This window comes from Hippoglossus hippoglossus, chromosome 5 (genome assembly GCF_009819705.1).
Source record: "Hippoglossus hippoglossus isolate fHipHip1 chromosome 5, fHipHip1.pri, whole genome shotgun sequence".
Classification (NCBI taxonomy): Eukaryota; Metazoa; Chordata; class Actinopteri; order Pleuronectiformes; family Pleuronectidae; genus Hippoglossus; species Hippoglossus hippoglossus.
Window position 1 is genome coordinate 29420518 of NC_047155.1, and position 22084 is coordinate 29442601.

General features: G+C 40.5%; 1 protein-coding gene across 2 annotated transcripts in view; it reads left to right on the forward strand.

The window, feature by feature from the left end:
* LOC117762247 (receptor-type tyrosine-protein phosphatase gamma-like) overlaps window positions 1-22084 on the forward strand; it is a 372407-nt gene that overhangs the window by 257462 nt on the left and 92861 nt on the right. For both annotated transcript variants that reach the window (XM_034586785.1, XM_034586786.1), the window contains exon 5: window positions 16468-16563. In XM_034586785.1, the coding sequence (XP_034442676.1) occupies window positions 16468-16563 (96 nt within the window). The remainder of the gene's footprint in view (window positions 1-16467; window positions 16564-22084) is intronic.

A 22084-nucleotide genomic window follows, 5' to 3' on the forward strand; every position in this document is an offset into this window, starting at 1 on the left:
TTGTAAGTGTGCAAGCGTTAGTCTGGTGGGTATGTGCTCCAGCAATTCTAACAATAATGTGTTGGGCTGTCAGACATATAGATGTATAGACACTGACTGCAGATGACCTTTAAAAGCAGTCAAATTATTTTAATAAATGTTTTTAAAAAATCATTATTTTATTCTATTGTATGTATCTCCCACACTGCCGATGTCGCTCTATATACAGAATCAAAACATGATGTGTGCACTGAGAGGATTTATGCCGGCCATGTTTTTATTGCTGCCCTATTCGATAAAAATTGAAAACTGTAGCGTGAAGTCTTGTGCATCATTTGACAAATATTTTTTTCTAAATTCACCCGGGAAGATGTATTTGTCGAAAGATTTGAATTTGCACTCAAAATAAAATGAAGTTATGTGCTTTCATTAATGATTCACCAGCACTAAAGAGATCAATAGAAAATGGCTTATGTAGAATCTGCTGAATAGTGAATCTAAATGTACAATGAAGACATACTTACTTGTCTCCCTGTAATCATCTTTCATCATTATGGGCTGCTGCTGCTGCTAGTCGACAAGATTGTGGAAAAATATTCAAAACTTCATCCCATTTGTCAACTTTTTTCCAGTTGTGGTACAATGTTTCTCTCCCTTTTCAACTGACCTGAATTCAGTGTTTGTGAGATGTGAGATACGGGGTTCCCAGCTGATACGGAGGCAAAAGTTGATATTCTTACTGTTGATGAACTCATGACAGACAAAGGCAAGTCATATATTGAGACTTATCAAACGGTTGGGCTGAGAGCTTCACACTAAGTTAGTAAACCAAGCATATTGCTTCACATTTGTTTAGTTGCTACTTGTTAATGTTTCTCCTTGAATTTGTACCGTACACTGTGTGTAGTGTAGATATTGATATGGCATTATGAGAGCCCTGCATGAATATTCTATGTATGGGACACAGTTAATCACTCCTCATGTAGAGAAAATGTCCCACCAGTGAGTTACGATACAGATCATGCTGTACATATTCATATTACTTATTTAGCTATGCTGATAGCATGGCTTGGTGGAGTCATAAAATATTAGATGGATTATATCTTATACAAGCACGGATGGTTCCCAGAGGATGAGTGTGTTGAGCCTCTAGGGCTTTCAGTGTGTTGGCAGTTGTGGTTTTTGGATTTTGTGCTTAAGTTTCAGTTAGCACCCTCATCTACTCAAAATGTCAGTTCCGGCCAATATTAAAGTTCATGACCCAGACTCTGCAGCACAAATGACTGCCCCATCTTCATCAGCTAACCTTAGTGTTTGCTAACTTATTAAATTAGAGGAAATGTAAATTAGAGTTCATCCTCAAAGGTTTTGCATATCTTTTGGGGTTATAAAATGTTTGAAGAAAGCTCCTGCGTTGTTAGAAATCAATGTGTGATGCTTGATTGATTCTCACTGTATTTCCTTCCAACCTGCCCCTCAGACTCTTGTACACCTTGTGTCGTCACAGTCTGGTTTACGGGTCTTGTTTCCCCAACAGAAATACAAAATCTTCTCTGGAAATAATAAACTAATCTAAAATAGGTTTCATGAAAATCCACTCCTGCACCCACACACTATTTGAGAAGCCTAGTTAATTTTCCTTTTTTCTTTCCTTTCTCCTATCTCTATTTTCTCCCATGATCACTCTGCTGCTATTCCAGAATTTGTCTTAGATTTCCCCTTGTTTCTCATATGTTCCTTTTCCCTTCCCCCTCCCTTCCCTACTCTCTGCTTCCTATCCTTTTTCATTTCCTTTGCTTTCCCCTCTGCCACGTACCTCTCAGCAGCTCACTGTGTTGCAGTGGGCGTTGGTGAGGAGTGCTTATTCTGAGTTCTCCACATGAATGATGTATGATTTACAAGCCTTGCCATTTAGTAATTGTAGCCTAATAGGGCCCGTGAATGGCATGATGAAGTAGGGACCTGCTGCTCCCGTACCTGCTGTTTTAAACGCTAATGCCGTGGTTAATATGCCAAGCACAGCACTGCCAGGCAGCACAGTGCACGTCTTTTGCTGGAGTGTGTCACCCTGCAGCTCCTGCATGTGGGTATGCACACCCCTGTGCACTGTACACTCTCATTACACGGTTTTGTGCTTTACATCCAAAGTCAAACATGTATAAGTTCCCCCACACATATTCTCAGTGAGGAGTCTGTGTGGTCGATTCTGAATTGTTAAGTCGGGCCCAAGGTCAAATAACAGAGGCAAAACAAATTTACACACACTGTTTGCAGAGTAGTGGACAAAATAGACCTCCAGAAATCTAGTGTGTAGATAATACTAGTGTATTATGCCGGCTGTTTCGTGAATGCACACTCTACTTAACTGTGATGCACATTCGCATCAGAACAATTGCACATTGAAATCCAATTAAAAAATACAAGCTTTCATAGGGACATTCTGGGGACCCAGTGCAGCTCCTTGCAACAGCCCTGCTATGTGTCTGCTGGTTTAACTGAAAACATGTTTGGGATTGTGTTAGCATGATTAACACTCTGAACTGCTGTGCTGCTTCACTTCATTTATTCAGTCTGACATTATGTGCTCATGTTAGCTGGTTTCTTGGAGTGAGTTTCGGTCTTGTCATCAACCAGTGGCGAGAGGAAACAAGTTACTGCACCACACACCAGCCACAACCACAAATCATCTTTTTTACACTTTGGTTTTCAGCTCTGTCTGTTACACAGTGAGTTATACATGGTATATAGGTTGACTTTGTTCTCATGTGTACACAGCTGGGCTAGCTGTTTTGCAAAGTAAGTTTATTCAAGCCTTTAATAATTGTCTCTTTGTACAAAACTAAATGGAAAGCATGGGAGGGGTGATGCATACCGTGTGTGTGCTGCATATTCCTCAATCAGTCAATGCTAACTTTTGATATTATATAAAATGTCATAATGATGTCACCATGATGTTATTTAACATATGATGATGAATGGTTGGTTAATATAAATAAGCTGCATATTGAGGCACTGATGTTATTGGTTGCAAAATGCATTACTACAATATGATGTTATTTTCTGACTTCATAGTGATGTCATGATGATATCATTCCTACCATATGATCATAAATTATTTTTTGATCAATAGAAACACCTGGACATTTTTCATTTTTGAACTCTGCATGACATCACTTATCATACTATATCATATGACAGATTAATATAAGCTTTAGATTTCACATGGATGTAAAGGATTTAGTTACATTTTGGAGAGGCGGTGCAATGTAGCACAGAGAACCTGGGAAGTAACGAGTTTTACTGAGTATGTAACTTTAAACATGTGCTTAAATCTCCAGCTGTATATTAACAACCTTTGAACTGCAGCAAAATTACCTCATTTCAGTCAGACATCGTGTGAAACCTTTATTGCAGCAGTAGAACATAGTTAGAGTTTTATCGTCTAGGCTCCGACTTCACATCCCCAGATATGATTACATTAGTATAACGGGAAGCGATGAGTAAATATCTTTAACCCCCTTGTCGGAGCCTTCAGGTGGACACTGGGGTGGTGGAGGGGCTGAATCAACAGGCAGCGATGTTTACGCAGGGCAGCAGAGGCACTGACAAGCAAAGGGAGAGATGGTACATTTTTGCAGTTTAAATCTGGAGGTTGTGTATATGATACAAAAAAAACATTTAACACTTCTTATAATAACATAGCTAACTAAATTTGTGTTTTGCGCAGTTGCTGTAGAGCCCTATTTGCTGCATACTCACTCGTACTATCATCCATTAAGTTGTTACCGCCCATGCAGACAGTCAGAGCTCATCAGAGTTTCAGCTGCAGTTGTGTGAGTGTCAATGGACTCTCTGAAAGAAAACTTCTCTTTTACTCTTGAGTCTGTGTATCCTTTACTCTGAATCTATTGCACGTGAGAGCAAACTTCATGCATTGAGCATGTGAGCCCTCATTACTGCCACAGATTGAATTATTCTTTGGGCAACACAGAAAAGAAAGTAAAAAAAAGAAAAAACCTTACCCATTTATTCCAATCGGCTCCTAAATCAATGCGTTCTTCCTTGGGTCGTATCCCACCAATCACAGCAATCTGCTGCTTAATCTTGCTTCCTAACAAACAGAAAAACCAAGAGAGACAAACAAAATCACACTCAAAGACAACGTCAGGTTCTACTACTGGCAGCCAACTACAGAAATCTGATGATTTTTTTATTTTAATCATGTAGCAGAATCTCAGAGAGAAGTTTCCCACACTTTGATCAATCCATGACACAACATGAGAAGGTGTTGAGAGCAAAGACAATTGGTATGTTATAATGAGATTAGATGGCCAATAAAAAGTGAAAACCTGTTATTTGAAATGTTTGTACATTTACAACAACTGGAATCTCCAATAATTTGTAGAAGCCTCTTTTGGCAGCAATCATAGCATGTGAGTTGAAGTCTTACTGGTTAAGGGTGAATAGGTGTGGCTTGCTACAGACAAGAGCCCTTAACTCTACTTCCACTGTTCTAAGATCAATAACAACATTTCTTCCATTATATGCGTAGAGTTGTGGAAACTACATCTTTATTATACTATTCCAAGACATTTTTCTCAGCTACTGCATGTATACGTACTGAAAATGTAGTTATGGTAAAACCAACTACATTGAACAGAAAAACCAAGATCCATCAGCAGAACATCTGTGGCAGCCAGTGTTATATTATCTGGTTCTATTCCAGCATGAACATGAAATCAATCATGAAACCTGGAACCCTCCACCTGCATTATATCAGAGACCTGGTCTATACCTCCCACCATGGTGCCTCACCTGTCCACCCCCCTTAGAGCAGGTGAGGGTGCTATCAGGGCTCGCTGGCTGAGGAGCTAAGCTATCCATTCTGTCAGACTGCCTCTTGCCAAGGCTCATTTTTATCTCAACCTCCTCCCAAGCCTCCCAGACGTGATAAACGAGAGGAGCGAAGGTTGAAAGAAAGATGGAGGGGGAAGGGCTGAGTGTGTGTGTGTGGCTTCAGAACTTGCTCTGCCAGCTTTTACCCACCTGCCTAGATAAGAAAGGCACTGTAAATTAACACGCGATAGGGGGGCTGAGAGCACAGGCGCTGTGTGTGCGTGTGTCTGTGTGATTGGGGGGCTTTGTGCACTCGTTCACACATACACACACACACACATCTCCTCTCTTTGCTTTGCTGCAGGTATCACAGATAAAGATGTGTCATTGATGAATGGGATTTTATTTCCCATCAACCTTTGCTGCGTGGGAAATGGAAAGCACATCCTGGCCCCTAAATCATCAGATGAATAATGATAACACTGGGTAGCAGTTTTCATTTCTCCGCACTATTTTCTGCAAAGCTCAGTATGCAAACAGTTTGTTTCTCCCAGCGCGTGTGGTGCGTGCAGGCGTGTGTGTGTGTGTGTGTGTGTGTGTGTGTGTGTGTGTGTGTGTGTGTGTGTGTGTGTGTGTGTGTGTGTGTGTGTGTGTGTGTGTGTGTGTGTGTGTGTGTGTGTGTGTGTGTGTGTGTGCGCGCGTATGCCACACTGAAGGTAAAATTGAATGCTGATCATCCACAAGCTGGGGTGTAGCTGTTTAAGCTCTTGTTTGTGCCTTGTTTAATCAGACCTGAGGGGAGAGAGCTCCAAATTCACCACCAACACAGAGGCCAAATTACAAGGAGGAGAACAGCGTCCACCCCGCTCTTACTCACAATATGATAAATACAACACCTTTCTGACGCAGAATAATAATGCAGTTTAATTCATGCTTCTCTATTTTTGGTACCATTTGTTTCCTTAATTGTTTCTGGCAGTCATTTCCTGACTGTGAATTATGAGATAAACAGTATTGGAGTCAGTGTGCGCAGCACAAACACTATCATTCATTTGGACTTGTAACCTGGCACCATACAATTTTATTTGGCTTATATTTGTCAAACAATCAAAAACACCTCGGCGAGCTGGCAGTGGCTGAGATGTTTACAACTATCATGGCCATGTCGCTCATTACATCAACTCAAAGCACATCATGCATGGGGATACAGGGCTGTCCATGAGGATAGAAACACTGGGGAGACTGGATGTAATGTACTGATATTACTTCTTCACTAGCTGAGCTGCCAAAACGGGATCTCAACTTTACTCTTCTAAAGCTGGAATGAAACTGTGTAGAATAAAGTCATGGTGTGATTTACAAAAGTCTTGGCCCCCTGTAAACCAGATACGAATATATATTATTGATGTGAAAGTATTGCTGGAAAACGAAGGTTCAATTACAGTTACTCAAATCACATCAGGTTGTGTATGAAGTTAGATATCCACACACCCATTCACCTCCTTGGTCTTTCCACCTCTTTAAATAAAGGCCTTAGGCACTGGATGTGAACTGATTGCAGCAGAATTATTGAACATGGATGCAAACCCTAGTGATATTCTCTGAATTTGCCATGAAGGAATAACCTCCCATGGATTCTCCCTCATGATTAACAGTGAATATAGATGAAGCCCCTCTTTTCTCGAGAACAGGAGCTGACAACACAACAAGAGGTAAAAGCTGCATTTATTCTGTGAACTCAGCACCAACTCCAGCACACAGCAGGAGAGTTAATTCTCTTGTCCAGCCCCTAGTGGACACAAAGAGCAGCTCATTAGCAGGCAGACAGCCATTCCAAGCTTTGTGCTGCAACACAGACCTGTTACCGAACACTGGCTCCACACTGGCCCCAGTCTGGGCCGAATATAAACACTGGGACTTTTGCATTGATATCCTCCTTCAAGTAACATGTCTGCAATCCCAGGCCTGTGCCTGAAGGGAATGTTAACATTCAGATTTGCCTTTTGGAGTTTTCTTGTTAACAAGCCAAAGTTCTCTTTGGGGCATCTTTTGTGTATCCTTGACGTCCAATAAACACGTTAAGCACATTTCTGTGCTTGTACAACATTTGCGAAGCTGTTTTTGCAAAGTATTAACTAGTTTGCAGTCTTTCTTTCCTTGAGTGTGCCAGGTATTACAGAATATCTTGGCCCACTCTTGGTGGGACTTCTTATGTTCATCAGCTCCATAGAAAAGGCGGAACGTCACAGCAGCTTCTGTCCTTCATTATTGTTTCCATGCTGGATATCCATTTCGCAGCCAGACACAAGATTAGTGTAGAAAAATAAAAAACTGGATGCATATTTAGCTCCTTAAGGTCACAGTTATGCATGTCATTACTGTATTACTCTACCATTACAATTGCAGTGTAAAGCTGAGTTGATTAAAAAGCACAAATAGTATTAATATTAATTGATGACAGGCTTTAGTTTTTAATCTCGAAAACAAACAACGTTTCCCGACACATTTCTGAGCAGGAGAGGTATAGGACATTATAATATAATGTGTGTGCCTATAAGCAATGGCTATATGTGTGCAAACACATTTGTCCATGAAAGGAGAGGTGAGCTGTCAGCTATCTGTGTTGATGCAGTAGCATGACAGGCAGAAAAGAACACTGTCAGTGCTGTTATACAGACAGACAGAGCTGATGGAAAACACCATCTCCTCTCCTGTTGCTCCCTACAGGAGGAAGGAAATCAGTCTAACTGGATGTTGCAGTGGAACACGTGGAGGTGTTCCGTACACAACCGCATTATGTTGATGGGGGATGTTTTGCTGTGTTGTTGATCGTGTTAGTAATGGTACCATATCCTTGGAGTTTTCCCTCTGTTATTTTTACATCCAGCTTTTCAGCCTTTTTTTTTCTCATTTATTGTCTTTTCTTTCTCGTTCTCCCTCTAAATCTTTCACTCTCTCTCTCTCAGCCAGCTACATTCCATTAGACCTTCAAAGATAAATGATTACTGCCAGGCTGCACTCCCTTGTTTTTTTAAATATATATATATATTTTTTTTATTTATGATTTGTCTTCCCTCCAGATAGGGAACACACTCCATCCCTAAAATGATGTTGTATTTCCTGGTGCCTGTCCTCAATGACACAAAAAAACAGTCATTCTTTAAAAGCCCAATGCTACCTAGAGGGCATATAGATGCGGTCCCAGTTGCCCAGCTTGTTCTCTACCATTTTTAATAATCTGGCTTGCTGATGGGGGTCAGTCCCTACCACTTTTTTGTTTCTTTTTCTTAATTTTGTTTCTTCTTTTTTTTAGGTTTTCTGTTTTGGGCAAAAGCAATATCCCCACCCTACTCCTCCCAAACCCATTGCTTTTATGAAAAAGTAACACTGTTGAAATTGAAAAAGCCACAGCTGACTCTCAGGGCTATTTCTCACGTAATGCATTTCAATTGGGTTTTTCAGATAGATTGCACAAGGCCACAGCATGCTCTAAACATATCTCATAACCCAGACTGTACAGCCCTGTGCCCGCATCTCCAATCTGTTTTGTAAAGCCATGGCAGCGAGGGAGATGAAAGGCAGCGAGTGTGTTGCATCAGTGACCGGCAACACTACGTCGTATGACCTTCTTTGATGGACGGCCTTTCTCCTGCTCTGAGGTGGCCAGGGAATTCAAAACCCCATAGCGTGGCGAGAGAGGGAGAGGGAGAGGCAGCATCAAACCTCGCTCTTGATGTACTGGCTCTCTCCTCTCAGCAAGGATGTGCAGTCCATGCGGTGCATTCTGTTGTCTGTTTTCACACCAAGCCTTGCTTATGTCACCTCGGATCTGTCACTCCCTCAGGGGGGATCGTGGGCTGCCATGCCCGGTCTCATCGCACACTCAGCACTGTAGTGGCAGCGTTTCCACCCAGCCCCCCAGCTGCTTTACATTTCCATCCTAAGGCAACAGAGCCTTCCCAGGAGACACTTGAAGGTGGATGGAAGGAATGATAGGAGTTCTCAGAGGTTTCTGTCAGGACACATGTTTCTGAATTGTTGTCCTGTGGTTGGAAGCAGAGGAGAAATGACGTCTGCCTCAGACACGTTTGAAGGTCTTTCTCATCATCGACTGCTGAGCCTGCAACATATTTCATCAGTTACTATCATATAAATTCCATGCATGTCCAAAGTGAAAGCTGATAAAATTAAAGACTGCAATATAAGACAAAGTTTATCATATTAAAATCACAATCATGATGTTAGCTTCCATTTTTAATTAAAGTTAGTCAGTTGGGATATTGACATTTTGTAATTAAACTTTCCGCGGGTCTTTTGATTTAAAGATCTCTACATTTGAAGGCTGAAACTATTTGTGATTAAGCGATTAGCTGATTAACAGAAAATGTTTCTTTTTTTTCTTCACATGTCACATCATTATAAACAGATCCTTATGGGTTTTTGTTATATCTTGGAGAATAAATGCTAAATATCATATCAGTATTGAAGAAAGCCTCTTGGATTCTGATTTTAATATTTAACCCTGCTATGTTAGCAATAAATGAGAGCCGATGTGTTCCTGTATAAGAAAACAACGCACATGTGGACTTATGAGATTTTATTACGGGGTCCATTATTTTTTCCATTATAATACAACCTCGGAATGCATCGTTCTTGCTGACCAACAGTGTGTTTTTTATTACCATTTACTTGTAGGCCATGTCGTTTGAGCTTGACTGATGTTATTTTGACTATTTATTTATGTTATGTTTAAGTTTACAAGTATCGATAAGTTTGGCCTGTTGTCACAATTTAAATCCTTAACGCAAATCAGACAGCCAATCAGTGACAAGAATTCATTAGGTTTTTTTCAGTTAAATATATATGTGAAAGAAAAACACAGTACAGCCAAAACTGCAGAAAATCTCTGCATAAACTTCTCATTGCTCCTATTTTTCTTTGAATGTATTCAGAAATGAGATAGTTGCAGGTCTGGCTCTACTTTCTGTCCACTGATTATGATCACTGCTTTTGATTTTCTCTTTTGTGTGTGTGTGTGTGTGTGTGTGTGTGTGTGTGTGTGTGTGTGTGTGTGTGTGTGTGTGTGTGCGTGTGTGCGTGTGTGATAGTCACAGCGTTGAGTGTAATACATAGGGATACTAGCTCCTCCTAGTGTTGAGCGTTATGATGTTAGCAATCTGAAACTCTGCTATCACCATTTAGACATCTCGCATTAAAGCTGAATTATCTTAAAGCCTCTCTTGTTAAACGTCTGATATTAAATTGGCTGAGAACTGGCAATAAAATATTCTTTATCTCCAGAGATGTCCCCATTACTTGATGAGAAAGGGGAAAACGCTGACTCCCCTCTGGTGGAAATATTCCCTTTACTTTGATAAGAAATGAAGGAAAAGTTATCTTTCCTTTGGAGGGTGTATTGTATACTTTCTGTTTTGGTGAGTAACATTGCTTATATTCAGCTGGATCTACTCCGACAGTAGAAAAGTTGAGTTTCCTTGTGAGGAAATGTTTCCTTGAATGGAACAAAATTGTTGAAAAAATAAACAACTACATTGACATGCCAGTGGAGTGACAGAACGCGATGGTGGCAAATTTGTTCCGCCTGTAAGGTCGTTAGAGAATGGGATATTAAGGCCATCGACATGAGCCATCAAATAGCCTCCTTATGTTATTGGAGTTGGAGCTGTTTCCATATTCTCGGCATGAAGTGAGGTGCTTCACGTTTGGGGACCTCAGAATTCCTTCTTTGATCTTTGCAGATTATGTGGTTTTGTTGGCTTAATCAAACCATGACCTTCAAAATGAGGAGGTTAACAGCCAAGTGTGAAGGGCTGAAATGAGTTGCGGCCTCAAGCTGTGCCGTAAAGCAAAGGTTTTGATGTACCAGTAAATCTACATTCCAACTTTCATCTATGGTCAGGAGCTTTGGGTATTGGCAGAAAGACTGAGATTGTGGACACAAGCCACTGAACTTAGTTTCCTGCGTAGCTTGGCTCACACCAAGATACCATGGTCAGACCCCCAGAGGCAACTCAGAGTGCAGCCACGGCTAGTTTGTGTCAAAAGGAGCCAGTTGAAACAGCTGTCTGAGCAACTTTGATTGGAGCTTTTCTGGGCATAACTTTTAGGATACACTGGTGTAGAACCAGAGCTCATAAATCTCATCTTGAGTCTGCACCTCTTCATTCCGTACATAAGCGTGACAAAAAGTAGGGATCAACCTGTGTTTGCTTGATGGACAAGATTAATTTACAGTATAGTCAAGGTTGCTTATCTGACCTGAGCTCCACCCAGACTTTCAAACATTTACATCCCATTCCATTAGCCATACCACTTAACTGTGAAGGTTGTCCGAGGGCTGGAGCCAATCCCAGCTGACACTGCATGGTGGCAAAGGGGCAGGGTACACCCTGGACAGGTAGCCACTCTATCACAGGGCTGACACTCAGACAAAGACACTCACATTGACACTTTGAAACACATTGATTTGTGATTTAAGGTTGCCAAATAACTGCATGTCTGTGGGACAAGCAGAGGGACAACAAACTCCGCCCAGACACTTTTTGCTGTGAGGCAGCACTGTTTACCATGGCACCGCCGCTCCACCCAGGCTTTCATCCTCTGTGCACAAATTTAGCATTTTTTATCTCCAGTAACTGCAAAAATGGCAATGAGCACTAAACTCAAAAATGGCAAAACCACAGGTGACATGTAGTTTTTCTGTAAAGTAAGTTGACTGTCGCACCATGTCGGTGCCTCGGGGCTCATACTGTAAGAGTGAGGAGAGACAGCAGTTTGAAATGATGTCCGGCCACTGTGCATACATCCCTGTTCCTCTTCTCATGATGGCACTTAGTGTTTGAGCAATTTATGTCTCATAAGAATTCATTTATTTGTAACAAAAGACCAAACTGCAGCAATGCAACACACTATAAACAGCTTTCACCCACAGGATTAATACCATTGACCAGTGTAATGAAAACGTTACACTTGGCATCATGAGAGGTAGCCTGTTATGTAGTTATAAATCCATGGTGTCAGATCATAAATACGGATCCTCTGGTCACTTTAACACTGAGTCCTGGCTGTGTGTTTGTCTTGTGTTGTACTGAGTGCGCACAAAAGGTTGACACATTTGTCCTGATGTACAGATGTGGACAGTAGTGGAAACTGTGTTTTCACAGTTTGTTGCCACTTCTCTTCAACAAAGTAACTTACTCACTGTGTCACTATGAGTGAGTGGGGGCGGGGCCGCTGGGCCTGTGTGTGTGTGTGTATGCTCGCAGTCTGAGGAGTCTGGGAGCACACACACACACACACACATTTTCACTCGCTCCTGGTTTTCACACGCTGCTGGTATTTAAAATGATGATTTAAAAAAAAAAACTCTCACAGGAGTGAACGCCTCTCACGTTCATCATTTGTAAACTGATTTGTACAGTTCAGTGTTCACAACAAATATGGACGTGTTCATGCGCAACACTGTGTGTGTGTGTCGCTGAGGAGAGCTGTTCACAGTGATAGATAACAGAATCTTGTAGCATCATAGAATGAATGTGTGTACACTTGGTTTTCAGGTGAGTTGTTAGCTTTAAATCAGCTTGTTGTTCCCTCCCTCAGAAACCACTTAGAACATCTATAATAATGATGCATTAAGGTGTCAGCAGTGCAGGCTGCCTGATTCATCACGGCAGCCTGTTCACGGTGAGAGACTGTCTCCTGTGCTTACCTTCAACTATATTAATGTTTCATTGAGTACATTACACAATATCACATCTGTGTTTGATGAGGATCTCAGACACACACACATGTACACATAAGTAAATGTTATATGGTGTAAGTTATAAGATGTCCCATGATGTTTTTGACCTATATACATTATTCGTATGTACAATATATATGGGTTTAAATTATTTGATCTATCCAGGTTATTTTTCACATCGCACAGCTCACTGTTTATTGCATAAAATGATAAGATGTAAAACAAAAGTTTGTTCTCAGCTTTCACCAATCGGACATGGTTAGCATAGCAGCCTCATAGATTGACTCACAGGGCCGTACAGTGCTTGTCTCTTTAGAATTTAAGTTAATTGAAGTTAAATTACACATGGATGCAATTGTAATGATGCAGCTAAATAACTCCCAGGTTGAACTGTTGAAATATAAGCAGCGTTATTGCCTCAGTGTAGTAGAATAAAAGCATGACTGCAGCATCAACATTAAAGAAGAACACTATATGATATGAAGTATGCTTACCTTTTCTTCCCTTTCTTTACATTTACTCACCAACCAGAATGCATTGCAGTGACACAGAAAGGCTCTCATTGGCATCACTTTCTATTTAATGTTAACGCTGGGAGGGCAGCGCATACAGTTGGATCTTTAACCAAGTGTTCACCTAACCATGGGCCTTCCTCAGCTCAGATAACAGGTTGCAGCTTTGTGTATGGCTGGTCTCAGAACAGCTGGGAGATGATGTCCTTTGGCCTGATGTGAACATTCAAAAGTGGGGAAGTGGACCTTGGTTGCCCTGTGAGTGACAGGAGGCTTCCCCTCTCCTCTCCAAAGTGTTTTCCTGAGCAGAGAATAAACAAGTTGTTTGGTGATGAGATGACTTGCCTCCGGGCTCAACAGCATCTCTCCCACTCAGGCTTTTGAACTCCAGGAAAGGAGAGGTGCTGTTACAGGCCCCCTAAGGCTGATCGCTGAGAGGGAGGCAGGCGTCCTCTTTCTCAGACAGACTGCTAAAATATATTTGACACACTTACTATGGTGCCAGTGGGGAATATTGACATGCAGAGTTCACAGTTCAAAGATAAACATCAGCGCAAAGTAGTGACGCCAAACATTACAATATATGGTGGAGTTCATTGTAGAAAGAGTCGATTAAAGTCTTGAGCCACATAAATGTCGGCCTTTAGCTGGATTAATGAGCAGTTCAGCAGAGTGACTGGACTTTTTTATTTTTTCCCCAGAGTAATTTGGCTGATCTGCTGCCACATTGTTGTGTCATTGTTGTGATAGTCTGACATATGGTACAGCTCGGGAGACATGGCAACAACAAACATCCTCTTGTTCAGAGTTCAGATCTTTTCTATCAGAAACACTTGGACAGGCTGCACAAATAAGGTGACACATTAGGAGAAAAGACAGTAGGTGCTGGGCTTCTCCTCGAGGATGTTGTATAAGCTCTCTCCTTCGAACAACTGAAATAAAACATGGGCGCTTAAGTGGGAAAGAGTGTCCTGAGATATTTTGATGGAATGGTGTCAAAACACATTAGTTCATTAGTATTTAAAGTTGGTACTATGGCATTCTAATGCAGGGGGACTCAGCAGTCGATATAAGGGCCCAGAGGGGCCCTGCACCACACTTCTCACTCAGCTTTAACAGTCACAGATGGCTGCTTGAAACGTAGTCGTTTCTCTATTTGGTGTCATCACCATCCAACTTCACTATGTGAAGAAGACAAATACTGCTGTGTATAAACCGGTTCAAATTTTTTGAGCTGCTGTCTCACTGCCACATTCCCAAGCACAATTCTCCACTTTGATTTTAATTAATTCCAGTCTGGGACAATGTGATGTTCCAGTCAAGTCGTCTCTGCTATAAAGTCACCAAACAGACTCTATATCAGGCTGCTTGACAACTGTTTACTCCACAAATAGATCAAAAAGCGATGCACGGGCTCTTTATGTGAGGATTAGCAAGCTGGAGAAACTACAACACGAGTGATATTGACAGTGTTGATCTTGGCAAAGAAAAAGCTCCTGAAACTGCTTTTGGCAGGAATGTGTTCGCCACAAATTATGTAAACGCATGTGCATATGAACACAGTTTCTGTGTACATGCACATAGATACAGACACAATAATGTATTCCTCATTCTCACACAGTGCGCACACATTTATTATGTGTTACCATGACAACTGCCAGTGCCTGACTGTTTGACCTGTGTGTGCGTCTCATTGGTTTTCACTGAGCAGTGGCACATAATCTAGGCACCTTTCATAATATTCAAGGCTGCAACTTGGTTGTTTTTTCAACACAAATAGCAAAGTGACAATTTACCTTGTGTTTATCACCATCTCGATGGACAACTGTGTTTGCATAAATTCACCAAATATGGAAATTGTTAATTTAGTTAGGGGATTATAGGGAGTTTGGTTTGCTATTATAAAATGCCATTCCAAGGCCCAAAGCGACAATAAATATATCCTGAGTATCCACAGTCTGATTATTCTGCGCCTACATTGTTTTCGCTACCTATTTAAACACTGTAATTTTGCCATTCTTTCTTAACTTACCACATGGTTGTCTTTGCAACCACATGGGATGATTTAAGGCTTCATCTTGTGTTTACTGCCAACTGAAACTGCTTCTGATACAAGATGACTGGCTGTCTGGTGTCCCCAGATCCATGACTCAAATCAAAATCATGTAATTTAAGTCCACATCTTTGGAAAGTAGTCCCAATTTGAAAGCAATATTTAGTTCAATTCAAATATTTTTGAGCCATTTAATAAAAAAATCATTTTCAAACAGGGGCTCGGGTCTGAATGGAACAGACACAGTAGGGAAGTGATGGACTAATAACAGGAAATGAGCACCGGGATGTCATTAATATCCAATGAAGATTGAATGGCAAATATTGCTTGTAGAGAACTAATAGTATATAACAAACACTGCTAGTTTGACATTTAGGAGATATATTTCAGTTCAGACCTAATCATTCATTATAACACTATTAAACAGATGTGAGATGTGTGGACTCCTCTGTAAAAGGGAAAACAGTTTTACAGAAAAGAAACAACTGATTTATTTTGTATGAGTTCTAATGGGTCACAGGCCTCATTGATTGTTCATACAATATGCCAACTAGCTACTGCTAATGCCAGTCAAATATAATGGGACATTTGAATTCCAGCCTTTCCTCATTACCACAATTATGCAAACACAAAATAAGCAGTGAATTGCAGATTTTCTGCTGAGTCATTTCTCAATAAATGAAGCCCAGAGCTGTTGATGTTAGCAGTTTGTTTAGTCCACATTTCTCGTACATGTAACGGCGAAAAAAAAAATGTTTTTGTCCTTCTGATTAGCTTTTTTTTAATCAGTTTTAAATCTTATTAAAAGTTTTCTTTACTTCTTCATATGAAGGAGCTGCTCCCAGCAGCAGCAGCATTTGAATTCGCTGCTGCTCTAGTCAGGAGTGTGAAAATCCCACAGCAGGGAATCCCATAGGATGTAATGAAAGCATGAAGGGCAGTTTTCACATTTGTAGCAGACAAAGATTGTCTACTCATACTTGGATCCATCTGTCATCCGAATAAAGGTGGACAAAGACTATATGTTTAGTGTATATATAAGTAAATCCTAATGTTGTCATAGACTTTATATAATAGTTAATTCTACATAGATGTTTTGTTTTGGTGCTTCCTGTTTCCAGCTCCAGCTTGATGGACTGATCATCTGGTTGTAGAAGAGCTATATATCCACCCATCCAGTGTGTGTGTGTTGAGCGACGTGAATAATTTCGGTTCATTTTGAGAGAGTGCATTCATTCATAACAGCACACTGTGATGTATGGTTGTATTCTCTTCAGTGAAGGAATGTGTCCCCAGGTGTAACCCAGTGTCTCTGTCTCTCACAGATGCAGATCTACATGTACAACTCAGATGACTTCGACAGCCTCAGTGCATCGCTCAGGGAGAAGAGGATCATTGCAGCCATGGCTGTGTTTTTTCAGGTAGGAACCTTTTCTATGTTTCTCTGTCTCTCAGTAGGAGTTGATCAAAGTACAAAAATAACATTTGCTAAAAATAGAGCCATGTTTATAGGTTTGGTTAACATTTAAAATCCAAACTTTAAGCAACAGAAGATCCACAAATACATTTAGTTTCATTGAAATACTCCCTCATTTCATTTCATTTCAATTTTTCATACAAAGTTGTGTGCGCTAAGTCATAAATTCCGATTGACTTTAGTTTGTGGGAGACTGAGGGTTGTATTTGTGTCTGCTCTTCATGGGGTGTAGAGTGTGTTTCATCTATCTCGTCAGTTTGCTTTATCCTGTTGGTTTTCCAGAAAGCTAAAAAGTCAGATTTCCTGTGCTGTAGTGCTTTGAGGGTGTGTGGGTATGAGCTGTAAGTCCTGTAGATCAAGATCAAAGTCCAGTCACCAATAAAGTGCTCTACCTTCCCCTGGCCTGTGGAGTGGAGCTGTGGGTGGACTGGGATCACTGTAAGCTCTATCACTCTCAATTGACAGGAATACAAAAATCCTTTGAGGCCATCGATTACCCAAGTGGCTTTTTTCTTTTACCAGTAACCCCCAGTTAATATTTCCTCCTCTTCAGTCTCTCTTGCTCTATATCGTCCTTTCACTCCTTTTGCTCTCTCTCCTCTGTGAGTGTTGCACAGACGAAGGTGGGCACGTAAAGTCATTTCAATTTGGACCCAAATCCAAATCTTTGCAACATCTACATGCTGCGGTATTCTTTCATTACATTTGATTTATGACAAACCTACATATGAGGGTGTTGAACAGAATGAGGAAAGTCATACATATATGTTATATTTCTGTATTTTAATTGTTTTGTGTTAAAGTGCATGATGAGGTTTTGTATTTTTCGTGATGATTCCTCGAGGAACGGTCAGGATCTTTAAAATGAACTGGGTTTATATAGAATGCTCTTTAAAGCAATCCTTCAGATTATGAAACATTTAGTTTTTTTTGACATGTTTTTGGTACTTATAGTTAGAACTTGCTCGAGTGGTAAACACTACATAATCAAGTGCCGTTTATCTTGACTGCCCTTTACTCATTTAGTGTTTGTCAGTATTTGGATATGAAAAGCTGCCTCCGCTTTGGAATGGTGGCAGCACAAACACTGGAGATCCCACAATGTTGCCAGAATACCAGAATATTCAGAAGCCACGGCATCATGCCCACTCTAGCTTGGAATGAATGTGTCTTATTTCCCACACACAACCTACACTGTTTAATCAGGAGATGGACAAAAGAAAAATTAATAAATCACAAATGAATCATGCTTTTTGTAAAATGAAACCCAATCACATCTATGACACACCAGAGTCACAACCATCCCCAAGATAATGGAAAATTAATTTGATTGGCAAGAGTTTGTTGTTTGTCTCAATGACACGTTTCTCATTTTACGGAAAATTCTAAGATGTCTTTCATTGTCTGAAAGTCAGACCTGATGGTGGCATTTAAATAAGTAAACAGTAAGGAAAGAGTGAAAACATTTATACTTCATTCAGGCGTAGGAGGAGATAAATAGGCAGATATAAAAAGTTGTTACCTGAAGCAGCCAGGTGAAATGGCACAAATAGCCTCTTTTATTTTGAGAAGCAGCTTAAAGTGCTGCCTCTACTGACAAGTAAATCCTGGTGTCCTCCAGAATAGGAAGCATTCTATCTATTCGATTAGATCTCCTTACAACCTTGATATAAAGTAGGCATATATTTGCTCCGAACCTGATGATATTGAGCAGTTGCATCTTACCAACTGAAAGACTGATTTAACCCGTGCCCTCTCTCGCAGATAGATCTCAGCAAAGCTGCGCTTGGCTGCTTTGTTCACCATGCAAAGTGGAGCGTGTTGGTGTCGGCCTCAGAAGTGCATTTTCCTTTATTCATCCAGTCACTGCTCACTCTCCTGCTTCACTCACATGCTACAGTTTGTCTTTGGCAACCTGAGTAGACAGGCTTAAACTGTGTGTGTGTGTGTGTGTGTGTGTGTGTGTGTGTGTGTGTGTGTGTGTGTGTGTGTGTGTGTAGCCGCAGGAGGCGCTTTAAATAGATAGATTGTATGATGTAGTCCACACACACACACACACACACACACACACACACACACACACACAGAACATCTATGTATGTGTGCCTATAAATCAAGTATTGATGCAGTTTTATCACTTGAATTTTTTTACTTTGAGGAGAAAGAGTGATTTGTGAGCCTATGTCAGGGTGTCTCTGTGTGTAGATGTGGTGTGTTCGTATTTTGTGTGCCATCACCCAATAGTTGTTTTTGACATGTGAATAAAAATTCATTACAAAACTGTTTAGTTTTCTTACTGTGTGTTTGTGTGTGTGTGTGTGTGTGTGTGTGTGTGTGTGTGTGTGTGTGTGTGTGTGTGTGTGTGTGTGTGTGCGTGCGTGCGTGCGTGCGTGTGCGTGTGTGTGTGTGTGTGTGTGTGGCCGGGCTTGGAGAGTCTCCTGGGCCTGCTTGTGTTGATGGTGTTGAGAGAAGCTCTCCTCCTGGACTATAGAGTTTAAATATGCCCTCTGCCATGCTGCACTGTTCTAAAGCAGCCTCCCTCACTAGGCTCCACAGAGAGAGCTGCTTGAGTAATTGTTTTCTCCCATTTTTTATTTAAATGGCTGCATTTAACTGGCCAGATCTTTTATTTTTTGAGTTTCCTTGGGTTACTCAGTATGCCGAATAACCAATTTGTCAGGCACAGGTGCCGTATGTAAGCATTTGCTGTAGATACATAGGTTACATTAGAATCAAAAGATGTTACCAATCTTGCAGTGACTGAATTGCTTGAGTTCAGAATTAAACTATTTTCCTTCATTCACTAAGGCGTCTGGTGGTAGAAGATAAAGCAACTGTTAACTATTGTTTTGCTTCTATTTCTATTACTTCTTTCTCTATTGAAGTTAGCATGCCAACCAGCTAGCCCCAGCCATGGACTGTATATAGAAATTGAGAACACATCTCCATTTCCTTCAACTATCCAACAATTAATGGTCAATCATTCCAGATACCAATGCCACTATCTTGACCCTAAGATGTATCTTGGAGCCAGAGTCTGGGCAGTGGCGATAGCGAGGTCGCTCTGATACACGCACTAAATCAATTTCGTGTCAGTCCTGTGTTTATAACATCAAGTAAGTACTCAAAACCAAACTAACTGGAGCGCATTTTAACACATTTGGTGTGTACTTTTACTTTATCAATCAGTCCATGTCGCATCAACTAATCGCAGAGGCGAGGTTTATGACCTATACTACAGCCAGCCACCAGGGAGCGATCAAGGTACTCTGGCTTTACTTTTTGAGAATTTTTTTAATTCAGTAATCTTACTCTTAATTGACTAGTTTTGCCATTTTAGGCTCATCTTTGTATGAAAGACACAAGTCCACATTACTTAATTACATTTTTGTGAACATTAAAATGCCTTGTTATTCTTTTTGAAGACAATATAAATGATTTGAGGCTAAAATGACAATTACAAACCTATAGGACAGACTGTGTGACTGATGATGCTTGTTTGTTCTAAGCACTGCATTCACTCAGAAGGGTAATGACTCGATTCTGTAATTATTTAGGCCTCTCGTTGTGCTAGCCAGTGTTATTGATTGTTACATTTAGAAGTGTTTGTCAGTTTTTATTTCAGTTTGCACAGTCCCATGTGCATATATTTACAAAATCTCATATTTTTATCCAAGCCCCAAACCAGATTTGCACATATAATGCATGCATTGTATAGGCCTTATTTAGTAGATGTTGCTAATGGACTACATTTAAATGGAATATGTTCAAAATCATAACTTACGGCAAATATGTGGAGCAAGTACACTGTACATGAAGCCTATCTAACACATCACATAAAACTATTTTAGCTAAATTAGGAGGTTCTCCAGTTTATCTAGCAAAATGACTTACATGTACATAATTGGCTAAACCTCCATTGGAAGGCAATGGTTCATTGGAGATGCTAGTGGTATATATCATTTTATCACTGCCTTTCTCTGTCAGGTACCTTAAGATAATATAAGTCAAAACTAAGAAACATTATTACAACATCTTATCGTCAAAGTCAGTGTCTTCAGGTCTATAATTTCCCTTCCAGTTATTGCAGAGTAATATGGCTTTTCCCCCACTAGTACTTCACTAACTCAAATTTAAGTGGCTTTGAATGTCAACCTGTTTTTTCCCCTAACCAAGCCCTGATGTTGCCATCATGTACTTTCTCCATCTCACATCATTGGTTGAGCACATACAGCCATGGGAGCAGCCAGCTCCAGGTTTAACACTGTTGCGCTGTGCACTGCCGACGTGCAAAGTCACCCAGAAGTTAATTCGGGCATGCACGAAGAGGAATGTGCAGCCATTCAGAGACAAGAGGGAGACTTTGGATTATGTGATTTTTCCCAAAAGATGTCAATTTGTCTCCTTTTTTTAATAAAAAAATAGGATATTGTTATTTTGCTGACATCTTTTTGTTGATGACATCATATGTAGTTTTTGTTTATAGTTAATTTGTAAGCCAGTTTCGTCTCACCATGATGGAAAAAGAAATATGCTCATCCTCACTATCTTCCTGTGGCCCCAGCCATTCATCTTACCAGTTTCAAATGAAACAGGGCCATTTATAGTTTGTCTCATTTGTGCTTTAACACCAGCTGATACTAAAATATTAGAAAACATTAATATTAGACCACACACGAGCCACATGATCACATTTCAGGTCAGTGTTACTGCTAATTCACTTACATGTATGTATCTGTTATATAAACTGTATGCACAGCTGTAGGTTCATACAGTAACAGCTCATAGTAAAAGCATAATCTGCTTACATGTACAGTATATGTATACATTGTAATTTCATCCGTCTGCACACACTATTATGAACGTTTAAATAATATTTCAAACCAAATTGATTTCTAGTTAACTGAAGATGTCCTGCTGTTCATCCAAAAGGCTCCATCAGCTCTAATGGCAGGTAGAAATGTTCAGAATTCATACTGCGTGAACAAGGCTGTAGGTGAAGCCATCGATACAAAGAAAGCTTGAAATATGGTATAACTCGTTATTTTTTTAACAGTATTAGCACTTCCAGGCAATTTTCAGGTTGGAGCCTGCGTAGACTTCATCATATATCACAAGTATTTGCACTACCCTGCCAAGGGGAAGACCATCAACATTAACCTGCAAAAACAATGTCAAATGTACAGAGGTGAGGCTTTCCCTGAAACTATTACTAGACTGATTTGTACAAATAGGAATAATGTAACCAGGCCTGTGACAGACCTTTCTCTCAAATGCAACTTTACATTTCATCTCCACTGTTTAAACACATGGACAAGTCCAACCAAAGAAGTGGTAATGCTAATTTTCTCAGAAAAAGGAGAGATGCATGTAGCTTGTATAATTGGCAGGAATTCATCACCAGGTCTCAAAGCATAGACTCAAAGCAGCACTGACAGCAGCAGCCAGAGACGTGACTCTTTACA